General features: G+C 32.4%; 1 protein-coding gene across 1 annotated transcript; it reads left to right on the top strand.

The window, feature by feature from the left end:
- The first annotated feature begins 1,449 nt into the window (after positions 1-1,449).
- On the top strand, positions 1,450-9,863 carry LOC134702398 (2'-5'-oligoadenylate synthase 1A-like). The gene is made up of 7 exons (XM_063563301.1): positions 1,450-1,526; positions 4,475-4,539; positions 4,876-5,067; positions 6,949-7,213; positions 7,999-8,168; positions 8,749-8,927; positions 9,451-9,863. The coding sequence occupies exons 1-7, from the start codon at positions 1,520-1,522 to the stop codon at positions 9,611-9,613; spliced, it is 1,041 nt and encodes a 346-aa protein (XP_063419371.1). The 5' UTR covers positions 1,450-1,519; the 3' UTR covers positions 9,614-9,863.
- Positions 9,864-10,848: the final 985 nt, after the last annotated feature.

The raw sequence follows: 10,848 nt of genomic DNA, 5'->3' as shown, positions 1-10,848 counted from the left end.
TAGGAATATAATGATGATAACCACAATAAAACAGTTACATTAAAACAATAAGATTGATAGTATGGTCTTGTAAAAGTCAAATATTATACAGACGGATTGTCTAACGGTAGAATGGTACGTTTAAAGATGTAAAATGTAATTTTAAGGTCTCTAATTTCAAAACGTGCTGAATATTTATACTTTAAATGTACATGTTTATGAGACATGCGAAAATTAGCATTCATAGATTAATGATGTCAAATTAATCTCAAAACTTCTAAATGACTCCTTTTGCATCACGCATTTGTCTTGTATAAAAGAAACGATGCTTATGTTATAATGTACCTGTGTTCTAGACTGTAAGATATATTAAACAGTTAAATAAGCGATCCTGTTCTAAACAAATATTTTTTTTCTGAAGAAAGACCATGTTCTCACCGGCAGGGCATGAAAAAGGGACCCTGTCCTAACCAGCAGGGCACGAAAAAGCAACCCTGTTTTGTAGCACACTCGTTACGTACCACTAAAAATATATATATAGGAAGGAGCCGGAGGTTTGTCATAATAATAAAATACTGATATTACGCTATACAGTCAAACGTATATATATACACATTAATATATATAGCGACTAGAAAAATATTCTGAAAGAGATTCTTAAAGTATTTTATAACAGTTACGGTGCCAATATAGATCAATATAACTAAATCGATGCGCTTGTAGAAAAATAATGTCAAGAGCCTAATTCTTACAATGATGCTCAAGACCAACATATTTAAAAATTATAACCTTAAAAAACAACACTTCTATAGAACAGACAAAAAAAAAGATACTGAAAAAGAAACTGCCAAATAAGTGAATAAAAGTTTGTCACGAATCATCTATTTCAAACATTTAAAATCAAAAGGCTTTTTTTTATCAATATAATAAAATGGAGAATGTATCAAAGAGACAACAACCCGACCATAGAAAAAAACAACAGCAGAATCTTCAATGTAACGAGAAATTCCCGCACACGGAGGCGTCCTTCAGCTATAAACTAGTTCAGTGATAATTAACGCCATACTAATTTCCAAATTGTACACTAAACACTAAAATTAAAATAACAAAGACCAGAGGCTCCTGGCTTGGGACAGGCGCAAAAATGCGGCGGGGTTAAACATATTTATGAGATCTCAACCCTCTCCCTATACATCTAGCCAATGTAGAAAAGTAAACGCATAACAATACGTACATTTAAAATTCTATTCAAGAGAACTCCGAGTCTGATGTCAGTAGATGTAACCAAAGAAAATAAAGAAAATGACAATCATACATAAATAACAACATACTACTAGCAGTTAACTGACATGCCAGCTCCAGACTTCAATTAAACTGATTTAAAGATTATGATTTCATCATATGAATATCAGGCACAATCCTTCCCGTTAGGGGTTTAGTATCATACATGATAAATATATAACGAAAGTGAAACTGAAAATAGTTTTCAGAAAATATGAATCTATTTATAGCTGTAGGTATATTGTACCGGTAACACGTCATGTCAGGTAAGAAAATACTTACATTAATTTTGTTTATGTTTATATCTTGTTGTGTAACCCTTGGTTGTTTTTTAGGTCATCGCAATAGATAACTTTTATTAGTTTAATAGACTCGTTTACCATGTTTATTCAACATCTCCGTTTATACATATTATATTTGTACAATTAGCATGGCAAGATAAGCAGATATGTAGCTCCTCATTCAAGCATGTATTACCGTATATTTTATGGAATTATGAACTCTCCCATAATAGTGGAAACCAACGGTTTTAGAGATAACCATAGTGTAATTATGGTATCAATCCTGTAGTAGCGCACGAAAGAACAATGTTGAAATATTTTGCAATAAAAAAAGTTTCTAGCTGTTCTGAGGGGGGTAGGAGGGGTCCTGATCCCGAAATCGCGGGCTTAAAAATTCAACATCTCGAAATGCCGGGCTTAAAATAACGGCGAAATCCCGAGGTCACGAAATTCGAATAAAGAATTCCCAGATCCCGAGAGGGTCAAGCCCGAAATCCCGAGCTTAAAAACACCCGATCCCGGAGTCCCGATAAAGGTCCTATCCCCCCTCTGTTCTATTTAAGTCTGAACTACATTGTTCTGTGTATCAATGAACAGACAAAAGCATGTTTTTGTGTATGTGTTTCAAAATCGATTATGCAATTACGATCAATTACGTTCCTTTAAACTTTAATTTGAATAAGTACAGTATGTGGTTTTTACTGGTATCACTTCATATATTGTACGTGTTGAAAAACCACTTGTTATATTACCTTATGTTTTATTGAAGTTTAGAATTATCGAAGATTGAAAGTGCAAACTTAATTTAGAAGAGAACAACCAAAATAATTTTTATTTTACAAATTCTGGTGTATTTGCGTATTTTGAGAAACATTGAGAAAAAAAGACGTAAGCTATACACAGCTACATTGAATATTTTATGAAGCTGCTGCATTACAAATTATACCAGTTACACCCTGCATAAAAAAAAACTTGTGGTAACTAGCTGTCATAAAAAGAATAACATAAGCTAGATATGGATTCATTCACTGTAAATGCTACAGTAAAATGAGTAGATAAGATACAAATTAAAAGTCAATGTGACTGCAACAGCTGACGACTTTACAAAAGAGATAGCTACTGATATTTTGTCGAACAATAAACGTGCAGTATATCTTAGTGCAGTATTGATCTGATTTTACACTTAATATTTTAAAATGTAGCATACAAATGTCTTTTGGAAATGAAAATATGGAATGTGTCAAAGAGACAACAACCCGACAAAAGAAATGAACATAGCACTTATGCATGTAGGCACACATCTATGGTTGGTTTATAAGGTTTCTTAGTGTTTTAAATGTATCTGCATTTCACGTATATTTTGGTCAAGATGCCATCTTATTTACCGTCGAGATGACCTCCGAAAACTGCCGACATTTTTTTAAAATCGATATAAACATAAGAAAGAAATTAATAATATAAAAGATAATACAAATTATGAATGATAGTATTAGATAAAAGCAAAAAAAAAACAAACAAACATGGTTCAAAAGAGTAATTTTGATGGAATTCATGAATCGACCAATTATTTAAGTTCTTGCCTAAAAGTTATGATATTTTTCAAATTATATTGTTTTGCTTATTATTTGGAAAACTATAATAAATAAACAGTAAAACAATAGAGAAAAAAATTGATAAAAAATATACAGAAATACTGACTTGAATGGTTGTCTCTTTGGCGCATTCCCCAATTCCATTCTCAATTTTCTCCTTGTTAATTATAAGAATTCATTGTCCTGAAAGTGTCAGAATACGACATCATTTACGCGATGGGTTCGAGTATTAAGCATGTTTTAATATAATAGAAAGCGTAAAGGTGAGAATTGGTTTTTGGCGTTAAAGCACTATGTGTTTCTTTCATTTGTAATATCAACAAAAAGTGTATCATCTAGAACAGACCAGTTAGATTAACTTATAGTATATATCTATATTTATAAGTACGTATGAACCAGAGACGACTCTACAACATTTTTTTCGGATCACCAGCAATGAAAATACATTCTGTATATATAATTTGTCAGCCCAACATTGCTAGATTTTTAAATTTGCTTTTCGCAAAATTTTGTTCTTCCCTCGCTCGGATTCGAACTCATGCTTCTGAGAAATATCAAGGCACCAAATCGCCTTGCACCATGACCGACGCGCACTAGACCACCACCTAGGCTGTAATAAATAAGAATGATTTGTTTTGATATACGTCAAAGCACCACTAGCACAAGCACAGAAAAAAAAACATACCTGGAGGTCAATATATGGTCTTCAATAATTTGATTTCAAGTGACTGTAGATCTTTTGTGACTAGATTTAACAGAAGCTAATAATATACGCAATAAACAGCACTCATTTGCTTTAAGGACAGCAGCATTATGTAAGTTTTAACCGTTTTCATCCTGTTTCGTACGAAATTGGAAAATTATACGTTAAGGTGCGACTGCAGCTTCAGGGTTTTACTTTCAATAGCAACGCACAACCCTTCCTTACAATATAAAGACTAAAACAGTTCATAATTAGAAAACTTGACATTACTATGACCAAACAGGACATTCATTTAAGGTACACATTGCCGGAAGCAGTTGAAACCTACGTTTCTTAAAATTTATCAATTTTAAAACGGGAAATTTCAGAAGGTATCTTATAAATCATGGCAGAACCAAGGTACTCTACAGTCATAATGAGCTAATGGGCACGTCAGGAACTATTAATCCGCCAGTTACTATATCAGTATCGAACCAGTGCTAGAAAATAAATACATTCTTATAAATTTGTTGCGTCCGAAGCACATAGAAAATCAGTAGAGTATGTTGTTCCAATGTATTTACAACGATGTTAACTGAAGAAGTAAGCAACAAGTGATTATATTAGACATTATTTAACAGTTTGTCCTTTGATTTCAGGATATTTGTTCTTTGTGTTTTCTTGTTTGACAATTACGTCAGCAGATCTTTACCATGGGCCTGAGGTAAATATTTCGACTTCACATTTTATTGTTTCTCATTTGATAATAGCATAGGAAATCTTCTTTTGTAACACTTTACCGCGCGAAAAAGTAGGAAATTAAATATTAGATTAAATGATATAAAACAGCTTACATCCGATTGCCTTTTTCTTTATTACTTTCAATCAGATTCCGTAACTGCATATAAAAAAGATACTGACTCCTGAATATTGACACGTCTGGCCTTTTGTTGCTGCCTTTATAACTGAGTAAACCATTTATATAGGAGAACTACGAAAGATGTCTTTTTATATTTATACTCTATTATTATTAATTAATTACGATATCATTCATTGAAAGACGGCAGATTCTCATAAAGTAGACAAAGATGACTTTGATGGGAGACATCATGGAGAATCTCTGTCAAAGTTTATAACACGAGTTTTACAACCAAATACGGAGTACCTGGACAAATGTGGGAGGACCATTAACCAAGTGGCTGAGTTGATGAGAAGTAAGCTGGTACCCCATAAAGTAGCTGCAACAATCAAGGTAGGTATGGACTATAAATAGCGTTACATATTTATTTGATTGTATTTGAGTAACAGAATTGTCCTAAAAGAGGGGCGAAAGATACCAGACGGACATGCACACTCCAAAATCGAAAATATTAAACTGACAACGCCATGAATAAAAAAGAAAAAAAAACCAGACAAACAGTAATACATTAACACCACATATAAGAGTACGCAAATCCTGCTATACATGTGGCACCTGTAGTGTTGGTCATACTTGTACAAACTCTTTAACAAATCTTATTCAGAAGGTCAGGAATTTTACGAACGAATGATTACAACTTCACAATTTGGAACTCTCAATAGTTTTCTTGTAAGCAGCACCACTCTATCGACGAAATCATGATAAGAAACTAAAGTCGGGATCTTATCGAATCTATCGGGAGATATATACTCCGTATGCAGGTGCTGCTGGAATATTGCTACATAAAACGAAATGCACATAATTGGGACGCCGAAATCATCTCTTTGGTTGTGAAGTTTTGTTTTCAAACGACCATCATTATGAATTCTAGATGTAAGTCAAGATGTAAGACAGACTTAACTGTATTTGTGGTATCATTTTTCTTGCATCCTAAAGATGTCTTTGGCTTATGTTATTTTTTCCGATCGGTCACTGGCTCATCATTGTACATATATACCATACATACATTTGTATTAAATATATATATATATATATAGTTGAAATAAACTGGTTACAAAGAAATTAACAGAAAAATGGAAGAATATGATTATATTCAAGTATGAATGATTTCACGACATTATAACTGTTTTGAATAATAAATCGCTGGCTTTCAAATATTTTGCTCTTAGCCAGCCTGATGAAGGTTAATCCAGAAAAGCGCTTCGGACGCATTACTGTAGCATGTGTTGTTTCCATTTTTTCACACCACTGGTTCGATACCTCTGCTTTGGTGGACTATCAGTCTCTAGGATATAATCAGCTCCGTAGTCAGTACTTCGGAACTGACATGATTTATAACTAATCTTTCTACAATTTGCCCGTTTATAAATTTGGAAATTATAAGGCAAAGTTGGCATTATAACGATTTGGCTATTATTTTAGGTCATTTTTTATTATATATCTCTTCAACTGTTCGGTTTTAAGTTTTCCTTATGAAGATTAATTCAGAAAAGCGCTTTGGACACATTAAAGAGTTATCGTATAAGGTCAAAGAATGTGGAGAAAGATTTTATGAATGATGATATGAATGCTACGAAATTACGAAATAATGATAAAAGAGATGACATGATTGTTAAAACATAGATTATTTGAATGATGTTGAAATTGTTTGTATAAGTACTGCAAAAATATGACATGAATGCAAAAACAGATGGCATGGCTGCGGACAAATGTCATATGAATGTCACCAGAGATAGCACGAATGTTATGAAATGTAGTTTGGATGCTTAATAAAGGCATCAGTAATAGTACGCTGTTTAATAGTCATAAATCGAATAAGCGAAAATAAATCCGGGTTACAAGCTTAAACCGAGGAAAACACATCAGCTATAAGAGAAAACCAACCGAACAAAAGAAGCACTAAGCTGCAATAAAAACAAACGCCAACATACATAGAAACTGACTTTTTTTATAACAATGACATATCCCTGACTTGGTACAATTGCTGTTTGTTTTAGAAATACTGGTGGGTTGAATAGGGTTTTATGAATTTTACTAAAAGATGGCACATAATTGCTAAGAGATTTGAAAATATATGCAATTAAGAGAAAAGATCGTATGACGGATGTGTTATGCAATGATAGAAAAAAATGAACTGATGCGATAAGTAATTACCATTCTACTATTACACATTGCTATGATGTACACAATGATGTTTACTGCATATTTCAACAGGGTGGATCCCTTGGAAAAGGTACTGCAGTAAAACAGATGGCCGACGCAGACCTTCTTTTTCCATTAGGAGGTATTGGTTCTGTGAAAGACCTTAGAGAAAAATTACCAGAAATCCTCAAAACATTACAATCAGCTTTAGACCGTTCAGGACACATAATAACTTCTATAAAGAAAACTCCATTTACCATACAGTTCCAGATTTCAGTTGATGGAGTTTTTCAAGAGGTTGATCTCCTGCCAATAGTAGATCTAGGAATACAGCATCGTAAGTTCTCCAAAATAGTAGATCTAGTACTAGCATTGAAATATCTTCCAAAAGTAGAATTAAAAATATACCATCGTAAGTTTTTCAAAACGCAGATCTAGTTATTACTGCATTGGAAGTTCTTCCAATTGTCGATCTAAAAATGCAGCGTCGAAAGTTTTTATGGTCTGTTAGACCATTTGACTTGCCGTTTTCAAATATACTAATCGTAGGGAACTCATCACTTATTATAAATATCCAGATGAACTATCTTCTTTAGTTTTATAATTTGCTATTGCTGGTGATACATTTGATCTAAAACAAAACAATTAGAATAAATTGTATAAATTATATACAATTACTTGGAGACACATAGTCCCTGTACGAAACTCTTTGACTTGGACGAATATCGGGTTTTAAAGTAATTATGATATATAAAAACGTTTTTCTGTTTTCACGATATGTTTACATCGTGCATTAAGTGAGCCTTTTCGGTATACAACATGCAGTTAATATAACCGTCACCAATAACTTGGGGGATTATGTTTCAATTGAATGAAAAGGACATCGCATATTTGTCTAGGTTTTTTTGGTCTTTTGTCTAAAATGTATTCCGGAAATATATTAATTATGATACATTTTAAAAAATGGATATAGTAGTGATCCAATGTATCTACAAGGCCAGATTGGCAGAGATATATGTGAAATAAAAAAAAATAATAAATCAAATCATGTTCATTCTACTATCAATGCTATTGTGATGTAAAATTACTTTATTCTGAAATTATCATTTATTTCCTCAAAAGCCACAAAGGAGAATCTGAAATCAATATACACAGAAATGAAAACGAACGAAAATCTGCGAGATTACTATATGAAATGTTTGTCCTTTCTGCAAGTGAACTTTGTAAAACAACAGCCACCAAAAGTCAAATCTGTCATACGATTGCTTAAATACTGGATCAAAAGAAAACAGGTAAATTCTTAAATATAAAACTGTTAGGATTATTGTTGTATTCTATTAATCTGTGAATGAAACCAGACGCTGTAAAGTTCAACATACCATATTAAATGATACATATTGTCTTTATCATATGATAAATAAAGGCAACAGTAGTATACCGCTGTTCAAAACTCATAAATCCATGGACAAAACACTAATTTAGCATGAATCAAGAATAATTTGGAGATTTGCAAAAAAACACCTTACACACAAGCATGCACAAACAACTGATTATATAATGTTGAAACAAAATATACATTTCATTACAGAAGAACTTAGAAATATACTTGCTCAGGTGTTACTAAATTATATTTGTTGTTTTGCAAAAAGTGAAAAGTCTTTTCCTATTTTAAAAAATGATCTAGATATTTCAAGAGTATTTTACCAAATAAATGATTCAGGCACAGGATACATTCTCGTCGGTGTTTGTTTTACATTACTACTCTTTATTCCATTTATTCATTTAACATGGAAGCAACCGATAAGTTTACGAAATGATTTTACAGAAGGAAATTTCTGTTTACATTGCTTTGCTTACAACGTATAATTTTAGCATAAACTTAAATCGTACGGAGCGGAACTCTTAGTGATTAAAGCTTACGAGGATCTAGGATCTCCGTCATCTATCAGGGAAGAAGATTTAGCTATAAACGTGTTTGGGAAACTGACAGATCTGAGGTCACTCAAAGTATCATGGAATAAATATTTTGATCCAAAGAAATATAATGTTCCGTAAGTTATCATTAGTTATCGTGTCAGTTAAAGGTATATCTGTTACGTGTTTGATTATTTATATAAAAATGTTATACATTGCAAGGTTAATACTTGGCTGCCGCTAACAGTGTTCATCCCGTTTTGGTTGAGTTCGTGTTTATTTAATTACTGGTAACTGTTTCGTTATTGGTGTAATTGTGTGTATTTTACTTTTGTCATCTTTTTTATTCTACCTTTTTCAGTTTTTAATCGACTCATATTTGTTCTCCATAATATTTCTGTTTGATCCTCTCCAATATGTATCTAGAACATTAACATCATAACTCCGTTTTTTTAAACAATGGATCAAATTTCTCAAATACATAATTCTGGTAGCTTGCTTCGTACAAAAAAATTACGGCACTTCCGACTTGATATACATGTTGTATAAATTCACAAGGATTTCGTCGAATTTATTCCTCAAGTGTCTTTTGAATGCATTATTCAACTACCGGTTTACGTAGTAAGTAAAACACAATTTTTCTTCTCGCATGTATTTCAGGTCTGCACCCTATATATTGGACCCTGCCTGTCCTTATCACAATCTGATTCGCCAAAAGTCAGGAGGGATTGATGACAAATACGTCTACCTTGAAAGAGATGCAAAGAAAATACTCAATGTTTTAAAGGACCAAGATTACAGATCTAAACGTGGTGAACTTTGACCTTTTAATAATGTCATAATTGATGTTCAAAATATTATTTATATTGTTTCCCTTACAGTTTATGTTCATATTTCGAAGTTGTCAATACATGGCTTTGTTTTGTTATGTCTTTGTATACTATTATTCTATTTTAATACTAAGTTTAAAACACCTATTGTCTATAAATAGCTTTATAATGGAGTTATCTGAATTTGTTTAGTTTGTTAAAATTTTCATTCAAGTATTAAAACCGGTTCTATCTGTTCTGTTACACAATTTATTCGTTGTCATTTCTGTTAAGCCAATGGCGTTAATTTCAATTATATATTATATACCAGAACGCGTTTTTTAAGTCAAGGCTTTCAAGGAAAAAAGTGTACTCCATACACTTTTATGGATGTAAATGGTTTGTTTTGTTGCCTTTTATAGACATACTCTATGTTTTGTTGCCTTTTATAGACATACTCTCCAAATGAAATCAACTAAACAAAATCAGAGATGTTCAAATCACATAAATATAATAAGCAGAAAAACCAATGTAACACACAAAAAATTAGGAATTACATAAGCACGAAACAAATGCGAAAACATGCGTTTCGACAGGGTACGCGTTTCCTGGTATGCCTGCATCAATTGTCATGTATATTTATAGATAGATAATCTATATTGTTCAAATACCAAAACAAACGAAACAGTTTGGATAAAAGGGTCATAAATTAAGATTTGGACACAAACAAAATTGGTTGTTGTTGTTTCAAACATCAAACAATAAAAGCGACGTAAATAGACAATTGTTTGTACTAACTGTACATTTGGCCGAAGTTTTTCATAAGAAACAGAAAAGCATCGTTGATGTATTGTTCACTATCAAATTAGTTATTTAACTCATTTTGAATCACAATTCATAAAGCCGTTAATTTAACCTTTACTCGATATAGATTGTGTTTGTACTAAGTATTTGATCAGCATGTTCATTCATTGAAAAGAAGACATGAAACAGGTAACGTTATGATATGATTGCCAATGAGACAACTATCCACCAGCGTTAACATCAAGTTGCAGTTAGCAATTATAGACTACTGTTCTATAAAGTGCCGTTCGAGTCATATTCATTTTGTTACATGTACGCTAGAGGCATAAGTAACAGGTCGTTCATATAACACTTTCACGTCCCAAGAGTTACACGCACGCGTTTCTTTGCATACCCGGCAGTTCCAGACAGAGAAACTTATTCTACTGTTGCAAGTAGTGTAAGT

The sequence above is a fragment of the Mytilus trossulus genome, unplaced genomic scaffold (assembly GCF_036588685.1).
Source record: "Mytilus trossulus isolate FHL-02 unplaced genomic scaffold, PNRI_Mtr1.1.1.hap1 h1tg000457l__unscaffolded, whole genome shotgun sequence".
Classification (NCBI taxonomy): Eukaryota; Metazoa; Mollusca; class Bivalvia; order Mytilida; family Mytilidae; genus Mytilus; species Mytilus trossulus.
Note: the sequence above shows the minus strand (reverse complement) of the source record. Positions and strands in the feature narration are given on the sequence as shown.